This window comes from Leucoraja erinacea, chromosome 36 (assembly GCF_028641065.1).
Source record: "Leucoraja erinacea ecotype New England chromosome 36, Leri_hhj_1, whole genome shotgun sequence".
Taxonomy (NCBI): Eukaryota; Metazoa; Chordata; class Chondrichthyes; order Rajiformes; family Rajidae; genus Leucoraja; species Leucoraja erinaceus.
Genome location: NC_073412.1, coordinates 11,082,952 through 11,106,716, shown reverse-complemented (window position 1 = coordinate 11,106,716; position 23,765 = coordinate 11,082,952). Strand labels below are relative to the sequence as shown.

The following is a 23,765-nucleotide window of genomic DNA, read 5'->3' as shown; positions in this document are numbered from 1 at the left end:
TTTCCCCAACGCACGTTTGCGGGGGGGGGGGGGGGGGGGGGGGGGGGCTGCGGCATCACACTCACACTAACCACCCCCCAAACACACAGGTGGGGGGAGAGGGAGACGGGGTGGGGGAGGGAGGGGGGAGAGGGGAGAGGGGGAGGAACGGGAGAGATTTGGGAGGGGAGAGGAGAGCGGGGTGAGGAGAGAGCGGGGGGATGGGAAGGGGGAGAAGAGTGGGGAGTGGGAGAAGAGCAGGGAGGGCAGGAAGGGGGGGGAGAGGGGTAGGGGGTTTGGATAGGGGTAGCGGGGAGTGGTGCAAGAGAGGGGAAAGGGGTGGGGGGATGGGAGGGGAGGGGGAGGAGGAGTGGGTGTGGAGGGGATGAGAGGGGGGGGGGGAAGGGGAGAGGGGGAGGAGGGAGGGGAAGGAGGAGGGGGAAGAGTGTGGAGGGAGGGGGGGAGAGTGGTGGGGGGTGGGGGAGAAGTGGGATGGTAGGGGGAGAGAGGGGGGGAATAGTGGTGAGGGAGGGGGAGGATAAGAGTGCGGAAGAGGGGTAGGGGGAGTGGTGGAAGAAGCAGAGATGGGTAGGGGGGAGAGAGTGGGGGGGGTGGCGTGGGAGGGGAGGGGGAAGAGAGGGGAAAGGGGGGAGGAGAGAGGGGGGTGCGGGGGGGGGGGGAGACAGGGTGGGGAGGGGAAAAGAGGGTGGGAGAGGGAGGGGGAGGGAGGAGGGAGAGGGAGGGGAGGGAGGGGGGGTGAGGGGAGGGAGGGGGGTAGAGTGTGGAGGGAGGGGGGAGCAGATGGGGTGGGGGAAGAGTGGGGAGAGAAAAGGGGGGTGGGTGACGGAAGGGGGGGGGGGGGGGGGGGGAACGGTTGGGGGGAGGAGAGAGAAGGGGGTGGGGGACGGAAGGTGGGTGGGGGAGGGGTGGGGGGAGAGAGGGAAGGGGGTGGTGGAGGGAACGGGGGTGAGAGGGATGGGGTGGGAGGAGGAGGGTGAGGAGAGGGAGGTGGAGGGGTGGGGAAGGGGAGGAGAGGGATGGGGAGGGAGAGAGGTGTGGGGGAGGGGGGAGGGAGGCGAGGAGATTGGGTAGGTGGTAGGGGAAGAGTGGGGAGGGGGTGGGGGGGGAGGAAGGGGAAGGGGGGGTGGGGCACGAAAGGGGTGGGTGGGGGAGAGAGGGATGGTGGTGGGGCATGAAAGGGGCGGGTGGGGGAGAGAGGGATGGCGGGTGGGAGGAGGAGGGGAGGAGCGGGGCGGTAGAGGGGGGGAGGAGAGGGAGATGGAGAAGGGGAGGAGGGAGGGATGGGGAGGGGGGGAGAGGGGATGGGGGGGGGGGGGGAGAGAGGGATGGGGAGGGGGAGAGAGAGGGAAGGGAGAGGGGGGGGAGGAGGGAGATGGGGTAGGGGAGGGAGGGGGAAGAGTGTGGAGTGAGTGGGAGAGAGGGGGAGGAGGGGGAGAGGAGAGGGGGAAATAGTGGAGAGGGAGAGTGGAAGGGGGAGGAGTAGGGACAGTCCGTCTGTTCCCCATTCCCTAACACCCCCAATCCTCTCTCTCTACTCCCACACACGTGATGACCCGCTTCAACACAGGCTACGGAGGAGGGGCTGGGGCTGAGGCTGGGGCTGGTGCAAAGGCATATGTAAATGATCCATTCCGATTGGACATCTGTGAGCATTGGACACACGATGGAACGTTCACCAACATGTTATGGCTGAGGGCTGTTATTTTTTGAAATTTTTGGGGGGGGCGAGAGAAGGATTTTATTAAAAATATGTACATAAACACGGAGCTGCGGCATCACCCTCACACTAACCACCCCCCAAACACACAGGTGGGGGGGGGGGGAGACGGGGTGGGGAGAGGGGAGAGAGGGGAGGGAGGGGAGAGGGAGAGGAGGAGGAAATGGAAGAGATTTGGGAGAGCAGAGTAGGGTAGGGGGAGGGGGAGGAGGAGAGGGGGGAGGGCAGGAAGGGGGGGAGGGTTAGGGGGGTGGGAGAGGGGTAGCAGGCAGTGGTGCAAGAGAGAGGGGAAGGGGGGGGGGGGGGATGATGGGGGTGAAGAGGGGGTAGGAGGGGGTCGGAGGGAAGGAGGGAGAGGGAGGGATGAGGAGAGAGGGAGATGGAGAGGAGGAGAGAGGGGGGAAGGGGGAGGAGGGAGAGGGGTGTGGGAAGGGGGGAGAGGGGGAGAGAGGGAGGAGGAGGAGAGAGGGGAAGGGGGGGGGGGGGAAAGAGTGGCAGGGAGCGGGGGAAGAGTGGAATGGGAGGGGGAGAGTAGGGAGGAGGGGGGAAATAGTGATGAGGGAGAGGGGAGGGTAAGAGTGCGGAAGAGGGGCAGAAGGGGTGGGGGGAGTGGTGGAAGAGGCAGACATGGGTAGGGGGGAGAGGTGGGGGGAGAGGGGGGGGAGGGGAGAGAGAGGGGTGTGTGAGGGGTGAGAGAAGGTGGGGGGAGGGGGAAAGGGGGTGGGGGGAGAGAGAGAGAGATGGAGGGGAGGGAGGACGGAAAGCGGGAAGAGTGTGGAGGAAGGGGAGGGGGGAGAGGGCGAGGGTAGGGGGAGTGGTGGAAGAGGGACGGGGGGGGTGAGTGGTGGAAGAGGGACGGGGTTGGGGGAGAGAGGAGGGAAGGGAGGGGGAGGGGTGGGATAATGGGGAGAGAAGTGGAAGAGTGGGGAGGGGAGGGGTAGGGGGAATGGTGGAAGATGGGCAGGGGGAAGAGGGCGAGGGGAGGAGAGAGAGGGAAGGAGGTGGGCTAGAGAGGGATGGGGGGGGGGAGGAGGGGGGGGGGAGAGAGGGAGAGAGAGGGGGAGAGGGAGGAGAGGGGGAGAGAGAGTGAAAGAGAGAGGGGAAAGAGGGGGAGAGATAGAGATAGAGATTGGGAGAGATAGACATAGAGAGAGAGGGAGAGAGGGAAAGATGGAGAGGGAAGGGGGGGGGGATGGGGGGTAGGGGGAGGAGAGGGGTGAGGAGAGGAGGAGAGAGAGGATGAGAGGGGGGAGATAGGAGGGGTGATAGGATGGGTTGGGGGGAGGGATGGGGTAAGGGGATGGAGGGAGGGGGAGAGTGGTGGGGGGGGAGTGAGGGGAAATAGTGTGGAGGGAGAGTGGAAGGGGGACGGGTAGGGACAGTCCATATGTTCCCCATTTCCTTTCACCCCCAAGCCTCTTTCTCTATTTCCACACACGTGATGACGCGCTTCGACACAGGCTGCGGGGGTGGTGGGGGGGAGGGGCTGGGGCTGCTGCAAAGGCATATGTAAATGATCCATTCCGATTGGACATCTGTGAGCATTGGGCATTGTGACATCACACGATGGAACGTTCACCAGTGGCGGAGGCTGCGGCTGCTGCAAAGGCAAATGTAAATTGATCCATTCTGAATGGACATCTGTGAACATTGGGCATTGTGACATCACACGATTGAACGTTCACACTGATGCAATTATTAAGAAAGCACATCAGCGCCTCTACTTCCTGAGAAGGTTACGGAGAGTCGGTTTGTCAAGGAGGACTCTCGCTAACTTCTACAGGTGCTCAGTAGAGAGCATGCTGATCGGTTGCATCGTGGCTTTGTTCAGCAACTTGACCACCCTGGAGAGGAAAAGACTACAAAAAGTAGTAAATACTGCCCAGTCCACCATCAGCTCTGACTTCCCTTCCATCGAGGGGATCTATCGCAGTCGCTGGCTCAAAAAGGCTGGCAGTATCATCAAGGACCCACACCATCCTGGCCACACACTCATCTCCCTGCTACCTTCAGGTAGAAGATACAGGAGCCCGAATACTACAACGACCAGGTTCAGGAATAGCTACTTCCCCACAGCCTTCAGGCTATTAAACTTGGCTCGGACAAAACTCTGAACATTAATAGCCCATTATCTGTTATTTGCACTTTATCAGTTTATTTATTCATGTGTGTATATATTTCTATAATGGTATATGGACACACTGATCTGTTTTGTAGTCAATGCCTAGTATGTTCTGTTGTGCTGAAGCAAAGCAAGAATTTCATTGCCCTATCAGGGCACATGACAATAAACTCTCTTGACTCTTGATCCTTTGAAAGCCTTCTTCATTGTCTGCAACTCCACCAATTTTAGTCTCGTCTGCAAACTTACGAATCAACTCATCTATATTTTCATGCAAGTAATTTAAATATATCACAAACAATAGGAGCCACAGCATAGATCACTGTCAAAGATCTCCAGCCAGAATAACTTCCTTCCATCAATACTCTCTCTTCTATGACATTTATGAATCCAAATTACCAAGTAATTGAATCCAAAATCATTGTTGGTCTCCATGCATCTTCTGAATAAACATCCCATGAAGGGCCTTGTTTAGTTTAGTTTAATTCAGAGGTACAGTGCGAAACAGGCCCTTTGGCCCACAGGGTCCACACCTACCAGCAATCCCCGCACACTAACACTATCCTACACGGGAAACCTCACCAGTCCCGGACACGGAAAGGATTGACAGATTGATAGCTCTTTCTCGGTTCTGTGGGTGGTGGTGCATGGCCGTTCTTAGTTGGTGGAGCAATTTGTCTGATTAATTCCGATAACGAACGAGACTCCCACATGCTAAATAGTTACGCGACCCCCGAGCTTCTACTATCACTAATTTTATATGGGATTACAGAGCACACAGAATTCAACGAAAGCATTTGTGTAAACCTAAAGAAGTTGGGGGTTTATCATTACCTAACTTTATGTATTACTACTGGGCAGTGCATATTAAGAACATAATGTACTGGTTGGATAGTTCCACTCAGCAGTTGGAGTGGATAAGAATGGAGAAAGAGGAGTGCTATCCGCACGATATAGGAACGATCTTGCTCTCACCGATAAAATTGAATAGTATAATATATAAGAAGAACCCAATTATTCACAATACAATAAGAATCTGGAAACAAATAAAAGTATCCTTGAAATTAAATAATCTATCAGTACTAACCCCACTATTGAACAACCCCGCATTCAAACCATCTCTCATCGACAAAACATATCAACAATGGGATAGACTGGGGATTAGGAAAGTAGGGGATATGTATGAATTGGGCAAACTGTTATCATTTCAACATTTAAAATTAAAATTTAAACTGAAGGATAATCAATATTTTAAATATATACAGATATGTGACTTTATGAAGAAATATATACATAGATTTCAAACTATATTTTTAGACCCTTTAGAAGAAGCAATGAATATTAAGGCTGATTCACAAAAACTAATATCATACTTTTATAATAATATATTAAATAGAGAATTACCCTCAACAGAAGCACTAAGAGAAGATTGGGAACATGAGCTAATGATAAAGATCTCGAAGGATAGATGGGAAAAGTATCTGATGAACACACATAATTGTTCTATTAATGCAAGACATAATTTAATTAAATTCAAATTATTACATAGACTATATTATTCAAAAACGAGGTTGAATATATTTTATCCAAACGTCTCTCCCAGATGCGATAAATGTTTATTTCAAAACGCTAATATAGCACATTCATTTGTAGGATGTACAAAGTTGAATACATTTTGGAGCAATATATTTGATATATTTACAAAGCTTTTCAAGTCCACAATAGAAACATAGAAATTATGTGCAGGAGTAGGCCATTCGGCCCTTCGAGCCTGCACCGCCATTCAATATGATCATGGCTGATCATCCAACTCAGTATCCCGTACCTGCCTTCTCTCCATACCCTCTGATCCCCTTAGCCACAAGGGCCACATCTAACTCCCTCTTAAATATAGCCAATGAACTGGCCTCAACTACCCCCTGTGGCAGAGAGTTCCAGAGATTCACCACTCTCTGTGTGAAAAAAGTTCTTCTTATCTCGGTTTTAAAGGATTTCCCCCTTATCCTTAAGCTGTGACCCCTTGTCCTGGACTTCCCTAACATCGGGAGCAAACTTCCTGCATCTAGCCTGTCCAACCCCTTAAGAATTTTGTAAGTTTCTATAAGATCCCCGCTCAATCTCCTAAATTCTAGAGAGTATAAACCAAGTCTATCCAGTCTTTCTTCATAAGACAGTCCTGGCATCCCAGGAATCAGTCTGGTGAACCTTCTCTGCACTCCCTCTATGGCAATAATGTCCTTCCTCAGATTTGGAGACCAAAACTGTACGCAATACTCCAGGTGTGGTCTCAACAAGACCCTGTACAACTGCAGTAGAACCTCCCTGCTCCTATACTCAAATCCTTTTGCTATGAAAGCCAACATATCATTTGCTTTCTTTACTGCCTGCTGCACCTGCATGCCTACCTTCAATGACTGGTGTACCATGACACCCAGGTCTCGCTGCATCTCCCCCTTTCCCAATCGGCCACCATTTAGATAATAGTCTGCTTTCCCGTTTTTGCCACCAAAATGGATAACCTCACATTTATCCACATTATACTGCATCTGCCAAACATTTGCCCACTCACCCAGCCTATCCAAGTCACCTTGCAGTCTCCTAGCATCCTCCTCACAGCTAACACTGCCCCCTAGCTTAGTGTCATCCGCAAACTTGGAGATATTGCCTTCAATTCCCTCATCCAGATCATTAATATATATTGTAAATAGCTGGGGTCCCAGCACTGAGCCTTGCGGTACCCCACTAGTCACTGCCTGCCATTGTGAAAAGGACCCGCTTACTCCTACTCTTTGCTTCCTGTTTGCCAGCCAGTTCTCTATCCACATCAATACTGAACCCCCAATGCCGTGTGCTTAAAGTTTGTATACTAATCTCTTATGTGGGACCTTGTCGAAAGCCTTCTGGAAGTCCAGATACACCACATCCACTGGTTCTCCCCTATCCATGCTACCAGTTACATCCTCGAAAAATTCTATAAGATTCGTCAGACATGATTTACCTTTCGTAAATCCATGCTGACTTTGTCCAATGATTTCACCACTTTCCAAATGTGCTGCTATCCCATCTTTAATAACTGATTCTAGCAGTATCCCCACTACCGATGTTAGACTAACTGGTCTGTAATTCCCCGTTTTCTCTCTCCCTCCCTTCTTAAAAAGTGGGGTTACGTTTGCTACCCGCCAATCCTCTGGAACTACTCCAGAATCTAAAGAGTTTTGAAAGATTATTACTAATGCATCCACTATTTCTGGAGCTACTTCCTTAAGTACTCTGGGATGCAGCCTATCTGGCCCTGGGGATTTATCGGCCTTTAATCCATTCAATTTACCCAACACCACTTCCCGACTAACCTGGATTTCACTCAGTTCCTCCAACTCCTTTGACCCGCGGTCCCCTGCTATTTCCGGCAGACTATTTATGTCTTCCTTTGTGAAGACGGAACCAAAATAGTTATTCAATTGGTCCGCCATATCCTTGTTCCCCATGATCAACTCACCTGTTTCTGACTGCAAGGGACCTACATTTGTTTTAACTAATCTCTTTCTTTTCACATATCTATAAAAACATTTGCAGTCAGTTTTTATGTTCCCTGCCAGTTTTCTTTCATAATCCATTTTCCTTTCCTAATTAAGCCCTTTGTCCTCCTCTGCTGGTCTCTGAATTTCTCCCACTATGCTGCTTTTTCTGGCTAATTTGTACGCATCATCCTTCGCTTTGATACTATCCCTGATTTCCCTTGTTATCCACGGATGCACTACCTAGCCTGATTTATTCTTTTGCCAAACTGGGATGAACAATTTTTTGTAGTTCATCCATGCAGTCTTTAAATGTCTTCCATTGCAAATCCACCGTCAACCCTTTTAGAATTAATTGCCAGTCAATCTTGGCCAATTCACGTCTCATACCCTCAAAGTTACCTTTCTTTAAGTTCAAAACCATTGTTTCTGAATTAACAATGTCACTCTCCATCCTAATGAAGAACTCAACCATATTATGGTCACTCTTGCCCAAGGGGCCACGCACAACAAGACTGCTAACTAACCTTTCCTCTTTACTCAATACCCAGTCTAGAATAGCCTGCTCTCTCGTTGGTTCCTCTACATGTTGATGTAGATAACTATCCCGCATACATTCCAAGAAATCCTCAAGTCAAGTCAAGTCAAGTCAAGTTTATTTGTCACATACACATACGAGATGTGCAGTGAAATGAAAGTGGCAATGCTCGCGGAACAACAAAACAACCAAACAAATTATAAACACAATCATAACACACATATTATTTTACATAATAAATAATAGAAGGAAAAACATTCTGTACAGTTAGTCCCTGGTGAGAAAGTCGTTTACAGTCCGAATTGCCTCTGGGAAGAAACTCCTTCTCAACCTCTCCGTTCTCACTGCATGGCAACGGAGGCGTTTGCCTGACCGTAGCGGCTGGAACAGTCTGTTGCAGGGGTGGAAGAGGTCTCTCATGATTTTGTTTGCTCTGGAGTTGCACCTCCTGTTGTATACTTCCTGCAGGGGGGTGAGTGAAGTTCCCATAGTGCGTTCGGCCGAACGCACTACTCTGCAGAGCCTTCTTGTCCTTGGCAGAGCAATTCCCGAACCAGATGGTAATGTTCCCGGACAAGATGCTTTCCACCGCCGCTGCGTAGAAGCACTGGAGGATCCTCGGAGACACTCTGAATTTCCTCAATTGCCTGAGGTGGTAAAGGCGCTGCGTTGCCTTACTCACCAGTGCTGAGGCGTGTGATGACCATGTCATATCCTCAGAGATGTGGACTCCCAGATATTTAAAACAGTTCACCCTATCCACAGGATCCCCATTTATACTCAATGGAGTGTACGTCCTCGGATGATGTGCCCTCCTAAAGTCCATGATCAGCTCCTTCATTTTTTTGATGTTCAAGAGGAGGCTGTTCTCCTGGCACCAGAGTGCTAGATCAGCCACCTCCTCCCGGTAGGCCTCTCATCATTGTCTGAGATCAGGCCCACGCACGCATTTCTAATTTCCTGATTGATACCATCTCCAACTTCACTACTACTGTTAGGTGGCCTGTACACAACACCCACCAGCGTTTTCTGCCCCTTAGTGTTTCGCAACTCTACCCATACCGATTCCACATCCTCCAAACTAATGTCCTTCCTTTCCATTGCGTTAATCTCCTCTCTAATCAGCAACGCTACCCCACCTCCTTTTCCTTTCTCTCTATCCCTCCTGAATATTGAATATCCCTGGATGTTCAGCTCCCAGCCTTGGTCACCCTGGAGCAATGTCTCCGTGATCCCAACTATATCATAATCATTAATAGCTATCTGCACGTTCAACTCATCCACCTTATTACGAATACTCCTTGCATTGAGACACAAAGCCTTCAGGCTTGTTTTTACAACTCTCTTATACAATTATGTTGAAAAGTGGCCCTTATTGATTTTTGCCCTGGTTTTGTCTGCCTGCCACTTTTACGTTTCACCTTGCTACCTATTGCTTCTACCCTCATTTTACACCCCCCTGCCTCTCTGCTCTTGTACCTATACCCTTGCCACATTAGTTTAAATCCTCCCCGACAGCACTAGCAAACACTCCCCCAAGGACACTGATTCCATTCCAGCCCAGGTGCAGACCGTCCTGTTTGTACTGGTCCCACCTCCCCCAGAACTGGTTCCAATGCCCTAAAAATTTGAATCCGTCCCCCTTGCACGATTTTTCAAGCCACGTATTCATCTGCAATATCCTCCTATTTCTACTCTGACTGGCCCATGGTACTGGTAGTAATCCAGAGATGATTACATTTGAGGTCCTACTTTTAAGTTTATCTCCTAGCTCCCTAAATTCATCCTGTAGGACCTCATCCCTTTTTTTTTACCTATATAGTTGGTGCCAATATGCACCACGACAACTGGCTGTTCACCCTCCCTCTCCAGAATGTTCTTCAGCCGTTCAGTGACATCCCTGACCCTTACACCAGGGAGGCAACATACCATCCTGGAGTCTCGTTTGCGGCCGCAGAAACGCCTATCTATTCCCCTGACAATTGAATCCCTATTACTATTGCCCTTCCACTCTTTTCCCCCCCCTCATGTGCCGCAGAGCCACCCATGGTGCCATGAACTTGGCTGTTGCTGCATTCCCCTGATGAGCAATCTCCCTCAACAGTATCCAAAATGATATACCTGTTTAGGAGGGAGATGACTGCAGGAGACTCCTGCACTACCTGCCTACTGCTTTGCTGGCTATTGGCCACCTGTTCCCTTTCTGTCCTCTTACCTTTTACCTGCGGTGTGATCAACTCGCTGTACGTGTTATCCACGACTTTCCCAGCATCGTGGATGCTCCAGTATGAATCCAGCCGCAGTTCCAATCGTTCAATGCGGTCTGCCAGGAGCTGCAGCTGGACACGCTTCCTCCAAACGTAGTCACCAGGGACACCGACCATATCCCTGATCTCCCTCATGTTGCAGGCTGAGCAAACCACGGGGCCAATCTCCACTGACATATCTTACTCCCAATTTAACTATATTAAATATTAAAAAACACAAAACTTTATCCTTTAAATTTTACTAATAAATACTGTACCCTTAACTCCCAGAATCCTTAACTCCCAAAATCCTTAACTCCCAGAATCCTTAACCTGAAGGCAGAAATGTAAAAATATAAACCAATCAGAGGCTTCCCCCAGACTCCTTCTCTGGAACGTTGCCGACTTACAGCGCAGGTACTCCTCCCCTCACACCAACGGAATGGATTCTATTTTAAATAATAGTAGAAGATATCAATTTAAATAAAGACCAAAACATTTTTTTAAATTATGGGTTAATAATTGGAAAGAAATTGATACTTAAATTTTGGAAAAATACAACCATACCAACTGTTAAAATGTGGATTAGGAATATGATGGACATAGCACGCCTTGAAGAAATGAAACTCCGACTAATAGATAAATATGACCAATACTTGAGGAGTTGGTCTCCTTTCATCGACTTTTTGGAATCATGTGATGCAGCGGTACCGTAAAGATTGCTGATTTCAGTTCATGCCGTGGATAGATCTACATCTCCGAATAAAGATTTGAAAATTTCTCTTTTAAGGGGCCTTCTATTTCTACTTTCCACATTTTCTTTTTTTTATATACACACTTCACGTTTTTCTATTCTCTACCATCTATTTTTCCTCTTTTTCCCCTTTCTATTGTTTTCTTTTTCTTGTCTTGCTTACTTCCTTCTCAAAACATAAAACTAGAGGTTGTACATAGAATGGATTACGGTATGACATAGTTGGCACCTAAAATTAGGTTTCCACTGTACTGTTTTGTACTGTATTAACTTCTAATAAAAAGAAAAAAAAACCTACACACACTAGGGACAATGTTTACATTTACCTAGCCAATTAACCTACAAACCTGTACGTCTTTGGAGTGTGTGAGGAAACCAAACATCTTGGCGAAAACCCACACAGGTCACGGTGAAAACGTACTAACTCTGTACAAACAGCACCCGTAGTTGGGATCGTACCCAGGTCTCCGGTGCTGCAAACACTGTAAAGCAGCAACTCTACCGCTGCGCCACCGTGCCGCCCAATTGTTAAATACATTATTACATTCCAGGCAGATAATATTCATTGCCCTACTATCCTCAATCTCAGAATAGAGCTGCGGTCATAGAGGTTTTTTGAATTATAATTTTTGGTAGAATCCAACCAAAGATTTCCACCTGTGTAGGAGTAAAGTTTGAGACTGTCAATAAAAGGAAACATCCAGAAATCGATAACATTTGGAAGAATTTTCTCTGTAAAGAAAGTAATTACTGGAGTTTTCCTGTATGTGCATTGGTACTAGGACCCATGTGTTTTGATTTAATTTTCTTTTCAAGGTATTCACAAATATCCCAAAGGGAACAACTTTGTCATTTTTGTTTTCTTTGAATAACCTTTTTATCTCCCAGTCCATCGCAGTAATTCATTTAAACGTGCCAGGAAATGAGCAACAGTATTCTTTTGTGGCATACGCAGGTGCATTATTGTTTGATTCTATGGCATTTCTTATTTTAAAAAAAGACTATGGATTCTTCAAATCCTAGACCAGATAGATACCTTTACCATTCAAAACCTGAAATATTTCAGATTTTTCAATATTAATTTTGTATGCTTGTTCCGGAATTTCTCCACCATCCCTGAAATGCCATGCGGTATTTTCTATCAAAATGTGTTTCTATCATGAATGTATTTTCTGCTTTTGCATCATTCTTTAATGAAAAGGTTCCCCCAATAGTTTATTTGAGTGGGTTTTCCTTCTTTGCCCCACTATAAGATGTGATTTGGGTTTATTTGAACTTTAGAAAGATTGTTAACATGAATTGGCTACAATTTTGGAGTAGAACTATATAAAAGGTAGACACAAAATGCTGGAGTAACAGGTGAGGCAGCATCTCTGGAGAGAAGGAATGGCCGACGTTTCGGGTCGAGACCCTTCTTCAGACTGATGTCAGGGGAGGGGGCGGGATAAAGATAGAATGAAGGTGGAGACAGTAAAACTAGTGGGAAGGCGAAGGGGATGGAGAGAGAAAGCAAGGGCTATCTGAAGTTAGGGAAGTTAATGTTCACACCGCTGGGGTGTAAACTACCCACGCAAAATATGAGGTGCTGTTCCTCTAATTTGCACTGGGCCTCACTGTGACAATGGAGAGCCCAGGACACAAAGGTCAGATTGGGAATGGGAGGAGGAGTTGAAGTGCTAAGCCACCGGGAGATCAGATAGGTTAAGATGCACTGAGCGGAAGTGTTCAGCGAAATGATCCCCGAGCCTGCGCTTGTCCCACCGATGAAGAGAAGTTGACACCTGGAACAGCGGATACAGTAGATGCGGTTGGAGGAGGTGCAAGTGAACCACTGCCTCACCTGGAAAGACTGTTTGGGTCCTTGGATGGAGTTGAGGGGGGAGGTAAAGTGACACGTGTTGCATCTCCTGGGATTGCATGGGAAAGTACCTGGGGAAGGGGTAGTTTGGGTGGGAAGGGATGAGTTGACCAGTTTCGGAGGGAACGGTCTCTGCGGAAAGCAGAAAAAAGTGGAGAATGGAAGATGTGGCCAGTAGTGGGATCCCGTTGGAGGTGGGGAAAATGTTAGAGGATTATATGCTGAATGCAATGGTTGATGGGGTGGAAGGTGAAGACAAGGGGGACTCTGTCCTTGTTACGAATGGAGGGAGGGGCAGTTAAAGCAGAGCTGCGGGATATTGAGGAGACCCTAGTGAGAGCCTCATCTATAATGGAAGATGGGAATCCCCGTTTCTTAAAGAATGAGGACAGCTCTGATGCCCTGGTATGGAAAACCTCATCTTGCGGGCAGATGCGGCGTAGACAGAAGAATTAGGACTAGGAGATAGTCTTTACAGAAAGCAGGGTGAGAAGAAGTATAGTCAAGATAGCAGTGGGGATCAGTAGGTATGCAGTGGATATCGGTCAATCGTCTATTTGTCAGTAGGTTTGTAACTATATAAAATTGGTCTGAATAAATAGATTCTTGATAAATCTTTCATGATTATATTACTGCTTTATTTGAATAGTGATGTTGGATTTTATATTGTGTTATTTGTTATGAATAAAGTATCTTGAAAGCAAATTTCACTGAAAGAAAGACACTAAACTATTCTGCCTCAGAAATGTATATATTATACGCATATTATACATTGTTAATGGGAATGAAGCCTTCACCTTCTCTGTGCAAACTAGTTTTGAAAATAGCAAACTGATTAGATTTGTCACCTTTATAAATATTATTATCAGCTCCTTTAGTATCAGCTGCAAGTCACTCAATTTGGATGCCTGACCACCCAAGTTGAATTGCTTTCTTTTGGATCTCAATACCTCTGCAATGTACTCACTACATATGCACTACATATTTCACTACTTGTTTTTGAAAATATGGACGTTTAGGGAAGTTGCTACGCTGTACTAACAAGGAACTGCAGAAGCTGGTTGTTTTTTTTTAAAAGACACCAAGTGTTGGAGTAACTATTATGATGACGATTGGGTAATAATGTTTGAAGATTGTTTGAATTGTAACTAGCAATCATTCCAATCTAGTAATTGAAGGGAAATAAATCTAGGATTTTAAATAATACAACTATACTTTAGTCATAAATCATAATCATAGCTATACAATGCCGAAAGAGCACTGGCCCAACTCATTCATGCCAATCAATCTGTCTAACTGATCTGCTCCCATCTATATTATATACATTATAAAGAAACTCTTCCCTTTGGTCTTGTGTCTGTGTGGGCCAGGGTTGTGTCAGCTGCCTGTCAATGTCCTTAATTCCTATCTTCTTCCAAACGCTAGGCCACAGCCTTCCCATTTTCACACATGCTACTGACATTTTCCTGCGGACATGATAAATATCTTCCCGTCGCATTTTAACCTATGTTTCCCAAGTTACTAATCTTTTAAAAACAGTTTTAATAAATTAAAGTTCTTCAAGCTCACCCATTTTGAAGAAAAATATTCGGACAGACGTCACAATCAACTCACACACTCCGGGTGCGAGGGCCACTCCTGCACTCCAAACCGCTCGGTCCCGCTGGGATCCCACTCTACCCCCCTCCCTCTCTCTAACCCCCTCCCTCTCTACCCCCCCTACGAGCGGCACTCCAGCGCTCCAACCCTCTCGGCCCCGCTGGGACCAGTTTGACCCCGATCGGCTCCGCTGGGACTCGTTCAGCCCCGCACGCTAGGCTCCGCTCGGCCCCGCTCGGCTCGGATCCGCTAAGCCCAGCTCCATCAGCTCTGCTAGAAGAGGTGAGGGAGGGATTGGGGGAGTGGAGGAGAGGAAAAAATCCTGGGGAGTTGAGGAGGAAGAGTGGGGGGATTGAGGGAGGGGGTAGGGAGAGTTGTTCAAATGCCTTCAGTCCCTGTCACACCCCCTCCCTCTCTACCCTCCTTCCCACTCTCTATCCCCTCCCTCTCTACCCTCCCTCCCCCATCACTACCCCTCTCCCTCTCAACCCTCCCTCTCCCCCACTGTACCCCCCACCCTCGACTCTACCTCCTCTCTAACCCCCTCCCTCTCTGCCCCTCTCCCTCTACTCCCTCCCTCCATCTACGCCCTCACCTCCCTCTCCCTCTCTACCCCCTCCCCCTCTACCCCTTCACCTCCGTCCCTCTTTTCCCCCACCCTCTCTACCCTCTCACTCTCTCCTTCTCTTCCCCCTCCCCCCTTCCTCTCCCCCTCTATCCCCTCCTCCTCTACCCCCCTCCCCCTCTACCCCCCCTCACCCTCTCCCTCGCTACCCCCACCCTCTCTACCCCCTCCCTCTCTTCCCCCTCCCTCTCTTCCCCCCCCACTCTCTACTCCCCTCCCTCTCCCTCTCTACCTCCCTCCCTCTCCCTCTCTATCAACGTTCAAATCCTGGGTTGTAAGCTGCCCAAGAGAAATAAAAGGTGCTGTTCCTCCAATTTGCGTTTGGCCTTACACTGACAGTGGAGCAGGCCTGGGACTAAAAGGTCAGTTTTGGAATGGGAAGGGGAGTTAATTCAGTGACCTGCTCCATTATATTACATTTGACATCAACACTACATTTGTAAAGGTCCCAGAACCGGACTGCTGTTAGACAAAGCTCCCATGTTTAATATATTTTGATCAATAGTCTGCGGACTTCAATTTGGATTTGTATCATGATTATATAACAAACAATGAAAAATCATTTTGAAGAGAACCATAGACCAGGTTCCAGAATGTGAATGGAAGCAAGCAGATGGGGAAATGATCTCTTATACTACAAACCTTGTAGCACCATCCACCTTTGACGCTGAGGATTCCAAGTGCCCCATGGTCACTTTGTGCCAAAGCCGCTAATTTACTACAACATTTGAATATTGGATAATTTCCTAATTGGAATTATCAGATTTACTCCACAGGTCAATGTTCCTGATCAGTAAACTATGTGCTTGATACTGCAGGGAACCAGAGAGGTGCTCAAATCCCTCTCGGGCATCTGTGGGATTTAAATCTAACTAACTAAATAAATCTGATGAAGGGTCTTGATCCAAAATGTCACATCCACGTCTTCCAGAGATGCTGTGACCCATTATGTTGCAAAACCTTGTGTCTTTTTTGGTAAACCAGCATCTGCAGTTCGTTCTGTATCACTTAATTAAATATTAATTAATATTAATTATAATGTTAATATAATATCAAGTGTGTGCGTGTGTTAGTGTGTGCGTGACGATGCATGCCGCCCCCCTGCAACCGCGCGTTTAGGGGACGGGACCCAACCGGTCCCACTTGACCTAGTATCCCCAAAACCTTTCCTATCGACAATACCGCCAGGGGGCTGGCTACCGAAGCTGAAGGGAGGAATGTGCACACATTCTCGCTGTCCGAGCACGACGTGAGGAGGGCTCTGACATGGGTGAACACGAGGAAAGCTGCAGGCCCTGATGGCATCTCGGGGCGAGTACTCAAGTCCTGTGCTACGCAGCTAGCTCCAGTGCTCACTACAATATTCAACCTCTCCCTGGACAAGTCCGTGGTCCCTGCCTGCTTCAAAAAAATCCACCATTGTACCGGTACCAAAAAATGCCTCCCCATCCTGTCTGAATGACTACTGTCCAGTGGCCCTTACCTCGGTAGTCATGAAATGCTTTGAGAGGCTGGTGAAGAAACACATCTGCGCCTTCCTCCCTCGGAACATGAACCCGTTGCAGTTCGCATACCGTCCGAACAGATCCACGGACGATGCGGTCTCCCAGGTTTTGCATACCGCTATCTCTCATCTTGACAGCCAGAAGGGGGGCTACGTGAGGATGCTGTTCATAGACTTCAGTTCAGCCTTCAACACGATAGTCCCCACCAGACTGGCCGGGAAGCTACTGGAATTGGGGCTCAACACCTCCCTGTGTGCCTGGGTCCTGGACTTTCTCACCGCCAGGCCCCAGGTAGTCAAGATGGGAGGGAATACATCGAAGCCCCTCACCCTGAGCACAGGATCGCCCCATGGTTGCGTCCTCAGCCCCCTATTGTACTCCCTGTACACACATGACTGTGTGGCTAGGTTCAGCTCCAACTCAATAATTAAGTTTGCTGATGACACTGTGGTGGTGGGCCTGATCTCAGACAACGATGAGAAGGCCTACCGGGAGGAGGTGGCTGGTCTAGCACTCTGGTGCCAGGATAACAGCCTCCTCTTGAACATCAAAAAAACTAAGGAGCTGATCGTGGACTTTAGGAGGGCACATCATCCGAGGACGTACACACCATTGAGGATAAATGGGGATCCTGTGGATAGGGTGAGCTGTTTTAAATATCTGGGAGTCCACATCTCTGAGGATATGACATGGACATCACACGCCTCAGCACTCGTGAGTAAGGCAAGGCAGCGCCTTTACCACCTCAGGCAATTGAGGAAATTCAGAGTGTCTCCGAGGATCCTCCAGTGCTTCTACGCAGCGGCTGTGGAAAGCATCTTGTCCGGAAATATTACCATCTGGTTTGGGAATTGCTCTGCCCAGGACAAGAAGGCTCTGCAGAGAGTAGTGCGTTCGGCCAAACGCACTATGGGAACTTCACTCGCCCCCCTGCAGGAACTATACATCAGGAGGTGCAACTCCAGAGCCAATAAAATCATGGGAGACCCCTTCCACCCATGCAACGGACTGTTCCAGCTGCTACGGTCAGGCAAACGCCTCCGTTGCCATGCTGTGAGAACGGAGAGGCTGAGAATGAGTTTCTTCCCAGAGGCCATTCGGACTGTAAACTCCTATCTCACCAGGGACTAACTTTACTGAACGTTTTTCCTTCCAATATTTAACATGTAAAAGAATATGTGTGTGTTTATGATTGTGTTTATAGTTTGTTTGGTTGTTTGTTTGTCTTTTTGCACAAAGTCCGCGAGCATTGCCACTTTCATTTCACTGCACATCTTGTATGTGTATGTGACCAATAAACTTGACTTGACTTGACTTGACTATCCATGAACTAGTTCAAATTTCTGTGTGGAAAAACTTGCCCTTCAGATCTTCTGCAAAACTTCCCTTCTCATATGAAACCTATGCCCTTTAGTTTTAGACTTTGCAACACTGATTTAATAGGCTGCAACCATATATCTTATGCTAGACCAAGTGCAGACCCGTTGGGTCTATTCCCCCAACGTGCGGTTGTGGGGGGGGGAGGCGGCATGCAGCGTCACACACACTAACTACCCCCCCCCCCCCCCCCCCCCCCGCACTCACGCTAATTACCCCCCTTGATATATTAATATTATGAATTTTCTCCTTTTACCCCATAACCACCCTATCGACTGACGCATAGCCCCCAACTTGCAGTCACATCTAGAGAGGGGGGAAGGGGGGGTAGAGAGTGAGGGCAGAGAGAGATGGGGCAGAGACACAGAGAGAGGGGCGAGGGAGAGGGGGGTGGCGAGGAGGAGAAGAGGGAGGGTGGGTGAGAGGGGAAAGGTGGGGGTGGAGTAGAGAGAGAGAGGGTGAGAGTGAGGGGGAGAGAGAGAGGTGAGGGGAGGGGAGGGGAAGAGGTGGGGAGCAGGGAGGGTGGAGGGAAGGGGGTAGGGGTGTGTGGAGGGGAGGAGGGTTTAGGGGATGGACGGTGGGGTCAGTGGCGTAGGGTGGGTTTTGAGCGCCCGGGGCAGTTTAATGTTTTGCGCCTCCTCATTAGCGGGCGGGGGCGGGGGGGGCGGCAGAGGCAGCGGCAGCGGCGGCGACCAGAACTCGGAGCTGGGGTGGCAGCGGCCTGGCCCGCGCTGTTTTTATACTCACAGCTCCAGGTAACCCCTCCTCGCTCCAACGGCTCCCCGGGCCTCTTAATTTTATTTAAAAAATGTATTCAACAATTTTTTTGCGCCCCTAAAAATTTAGCGCCTGGGGCCACTGCCCCCCCCCCCCCCCCCCAACGCTACGCCACTGGGTGGGGGAGCGGATGGAGGGGAGGAGAGGGAGGAAAAAGAGGGTAGAAAGAGAGAGGGGGGGAGAGGAGAGGGGGGGGGGGGAGAGGAGAGGGGGGCAGGGGAGAGGAGAGGGGGGGGAGAGAGGAGAGGGGGGAGTAAGGGGGTGTGCTGAGAGGGGGGTGAGGGGAGGGGGAGAGGTGGGGAGCAGGGAGGGGGTGGAGGGAAGGGGGTAGGGGTGTGTGGAGGGGAGGGGAGGAGGGGGAGAAAAAAAGAAGGAGAGAGAAAGGGGGGAGAGGAGAGGAGAGGTGGGAGAGGAGGGGGGGATAGCAGAGGGGGGAGAGGAGGGGGGGGGGAGGGGGGGGGGGGGGGGGGGGAGAGGAGAGGAGGTTTAGAGGAGGGGGGGGGAGAGAGAGTGCCTTTTTATTTCAACCCAAACCCCCAAACAACCATTTGCAGGCAGTGCTTTTTTACTTTGAAAACCATATTTTCATTTTCAAACCACATTAAGGGTACTTACTCACAGCTGTGTGGACATGTGTTCAGTGTTATTCACAGCTCAGAGAAACGTGACCCTCTGCCTTCCTCCAGCTTGCAGACTAATTGAGGCACACCACTTCCTGGATTTATAGTCCACCCCCCCCTGCCGCCAGCGGGGGCAGCAGAGAGAATGGGGAATTTTGTAAAATCATTAATATCTCTGTCATTTTTCATCGGCTGGAAAAATCCTCGGCACACATGCGGCGGAGGGGGGCTCTGAGCGAGGTGGCTAAAAATGACGGCCGTAGGTGGCGGCGTTCTCTCGGAAATCGCAGCACAAATATCCAAAACCGGTCAAGAATAGACTTTTAGTAATATAGATAGATTTGGTCCTCATCATTTCATAAACCTCCAAAAGGTCATCCCTCAGCCTCCATCGTTCCATGTCTTTCCCAAATCAATCCCAGTCCATCCAATCTTTCTTTACAACTCATCTCGGCAGCCCTGACAATATCCTTGTGAATCTTTTCTGGACCCTCTTAAACTTTAGCTCAGGTTTTAGCAATGCAGCATGGAAACAGGCCCTTTGACACACTGAGTCCACTCTGTCTATCGATCCTTCTTTCATACTAGTTCTATGTTATCCTACTTTATTATCCACTCCCTGCACATTAGCAGAAATTTACAGAGTCCATTCAACTACTAACCCGTACATCTTTATGATGTGGGAGCAAACTGTGCACCCAGAGGAAAGCCATGCAGTCACGAGGAGAACATGCAAACTCCACACAGACAGCAGCCAAGGTCAGGATTGCATCTGAGTCTCTGGTGCTGTGTAGCAACAACCTTACCAGTTATGCCACAGTGCCCCCCATTTTAATCACATCCTTTCAAGAGTTAGGTGACCATACTGCACACACTATTCGTGGTGCAGACTCCCCAATGTCCCCTACAGCTGTAACAAGATATTGCTTGTTTCTTGTGTCCCAAACTTTGTACTAAATTTCCCAAATAATGAATGCTAACCCTGAACTCTTTTATTGTTTAGATGTTGATGAATGCACTATCATTCCTGGTATATGTCGAGGAGGTAAATGTTCCAATACAGTTGGCAGTTACTATTGTAAATGTCAACATGGATATCTACCCACTGCAGATGGTTCAAGATGCGTAGGTAAGTGGTACTATATGATTTTGAGTATTAAATAAACCGAGATGAGAATGTTAGATTCATATATCAAGCATTTATGGATTCATGATGTTAATTCCATGATAAATTAATTTTGCCAAAAGGCAAATAATAAATATAACATTTGGATTTTTAAAAATTTAGAGGTATGCTTAAATATCACTTCCAACCAAAGATATTGCAATTGTACCACATCTAATAATTGAGCACAGAATAATCAGTGGAATGAAAAGGGGGCAGAAGGCTCTCAGCAGGAGGCCATAGTTGCTAAATGGCTTGGGGAATAATTTTCTTACCTTGCTTCAAGGACAAATCCATGAAATGCCTTTGGTTTACAAACTGTTTGTGACTGAAATTTGTCCTCTGCCGCAGCCACTCTGCATCCTTAAAGCACTACAAAGGCAGAATAGATATGACTGTCAGTGTGATTTTCATTATTTCGTTATGACATAGACAAGACCATTTGCCCTGTTGAGACAATGAAGCTCTCAGGGCAATCATGTTACCCCTCCATTCTGTTTTTCCTGCAGCCTATTCTCTCCACTTTATCTTAATGCACCTGACACCTGTGGAAGCTACACGAGATTCAAGCAACGTTACAGTTTAGAATAAAGTTCTACACGAGGCACCCTGTATATAGAATTCATTGTCTTAGTTTTCTTTTGAAGATAATTGAGTAAGCTTAAAAGAGAAACATAAATCAAACAAATTACAGATGCTGCAAATCTGAAACAAATTGTTGGGAAATCAGGGTAAACATTTCAGGTCAAATACTCTGTCACAACCGGAAACAAGGGAAAAAAAGTTAATTTTAAATTGCAGCAAATGTGGCGGTAGGAATAGGTAACACAAAATGAATATCTCTGATACGATACGATAGAACTTTATTTATCCCAGTAGGAAAATTGATCTACCAACAGTCATAAAACACAAAAATACATTAAATATGAAATTAAAGTGACGAATGGAAAGGATTGGGGATGTGCCAAGATTGGGGAGCGGCAAGGGGAGTCAGTCAACCCACGACAGCATGACTGCCAATCACCACCCCCCCCGGACACTTATTATTATTTATTCAAATCATTTGCTATGTCGCTCTTCCAGGGAGATGCTAAATGCATTTCGTTGTCTCTGTACTGTACACTGACAATGACAATTAAAATTGAATCTTGAATCTTGACAGAAGGGGGAGGAGTTGTACAGTTTCATAGCCACAGGGAAGAAGGATCTCCTGTGGTGTTCTGCGCTGCATCTTGGTGGAACCAGTCTGTTGCTGAAGGTGCTCCTCAGGTTGTCCAGTGTATCATGGAGGGTGTGAGCTGTATTGTTGAAGATGCTCTGCAGTTTGAGTAGCATCCTCTTCTCCAAGACCAACTCCCTTGAATCCAACTCTGCCCCCAGGACGGAGTCAGCCTTCCTGATGAGTTTGTTAATCCTATTGCCGTTCACGGCCTTCGCCCTGCTGCCCCAGCGCACGACAGTTTACTGTCCAGATACACTCCAAGGTATTTGTATTCCCTGATAAAATGCACATCCACATCATTGATGGAGACAGAGGGTAGGGGTGTTCCTTTCCTCCTAAAGTCCACCACTAACATTCCAATAGGTCGAAATGTGAGTGTTTGTGGGGATGGGTTATTAATGAGGTAGTCAGAAGATGATATTTAAGAGTGACGGGATGCAAATAGCTGGTTAAAATATGCTAATTAGGGAAAACAATATATAAACGATGAATGGCGCAGCAAAATTGGTAAGTTCTAATATAGACAGAGAACATTAATTATTGATAGTTTGAAATTTCAATGCTGAATCCGATAGAACAGAGATAAAGTGTCAGGCAACCAGAAGTTCATGATCACTTCTGAACATTAGATAAAAGTGCTCCACTAAGCAGTCACCAAATCTATACTTGGTTTTTCCAAGGTAGAAAAGACCAGATCGTAAATACAAAATGCAGTAGGTTAGATTGGCAGATGTGCTGCATTGTTTGGCAAGAATGTTTGGGAACCAGGATGGTGGAAAGGGAAAAGTTGTTACATCTGGCATGCTAGGATGGGAACGTACCATGGGATAGGGAATAATTAGTGAGGACCAATGTGTGAAACAGAATTGTGAAGGGAACAACTTATTTAGAATGCTGAAGGCAAGGGGTAAAATATTTCTGATTGTCTAATCATTTTGGTGCTAGCAAAAATAGTAAAGGATGATTCGTTGAATGTGGAGGCTATTTGGATGGAACGTGAGGACCAAGGGAACTCTACCTTTGCTATGTCCAGGGACACAATATAATGCAAAGATAACAACAATACCTCCAAGTTTTTGTGTTCAGCTTATTTGGAGGATATAGTGTTTAATAGCCTAATGGTTGTAGGGAAGCTGCTCCTGAACCTGACCCTCATAGTTTTCAGACTACTATACATTCCCAATGAGAAGAGTGAAATAAGACTGTGTAGTGTGGGTTACTGATGATGCTGGCTACCTTTTTGAGGCAGTGACTCCTGTAGATCCCTTCGATGATGGGGAGGTCAGTACCCATGATGGACTGGGCAGTGTTTACTAGTTTTTGCAATCTTTTTCGTTCCTGGGCGTTCGAGTTGCCGAACGAGGCCATGATGCAACCAGTCAATATGCCCTCCACTGTACACCTGTAGAGGTAAAAGAGAGTATTTGATGACATACCATTTTTCCTCAACCTTCTAAGAAAATAGAAGGAACACACTACAGAGGCTTTTGTGTGGAAAGTCTTGTCATCAGAACAAATATGAGTTGTCGAAATGAATGGGGATAATGAAACATAGTCCTTACAGGAGTCAAGATGGGAGGAAGTTCATCAAAGAAAGCTGTGGAGTGCCTGACTAATAATTAACTAGACCAAGTGGGACCCATTGGGTACCTGTCACGCAGGAGGCCTGGTCCCCTAACCCAACCCGTTCCCCAACGTAATATTCCACCACTCACCCATAGCCCCCATGGGAGGCCTGGTCCCCCAACGCAACCCATTCCTCTTTCTCCAACACAATCCGTTCCCCCTACGCAGTATTCCAGCACTCACCAATAGCCGACAACTGCGCAGGGGCTACTCGTTTTGACTTATGCACCCTCCCTCATTTTAAATCTTTTTTTAAAAATGCATTTGCACTTGCTAGCTAGCAGAACTCAGTGTACCTGGAAAGCAACAATGTTGCGAGCAGGACTAAGCACAGGAATAAGCGAAAGACTTTTCCCCAACTTTTTAGAGATTTTTGAACATTTTCATAAGTAACTCGAGAAATAAAGCATGTAATTTTCAGTTAAAGCGATTTTTGACTTCACGGCGTAAATCTCTACTGGAATATGTAAAAATTTCACCGTTAGTGCGTCGTGTTTTC

General features: G+C 47.7%; 1 protein-coding gene across 1 annotated transcript in view; it reads left to right on the top strand.

Moving 5' to 3' along the window:
- The window catches only part of LOC129713552 (fibrillin-1-like), a 312,091-nt gene that overhangs the window by 88,330 nt on the left and 199,996 nt on the right, over positions 1-23,765 (top strand). The window contains exon 8 of the mRNA XM_055662676.1: positions 20,257-20,382. Coding sequence (XP_055518651.1) covers positions 20,257-20,382 — 126 coding nt within the window. The remainder of the gene's footprint in view (positions 1-20,256; positions 20,383-23,765) is intronic.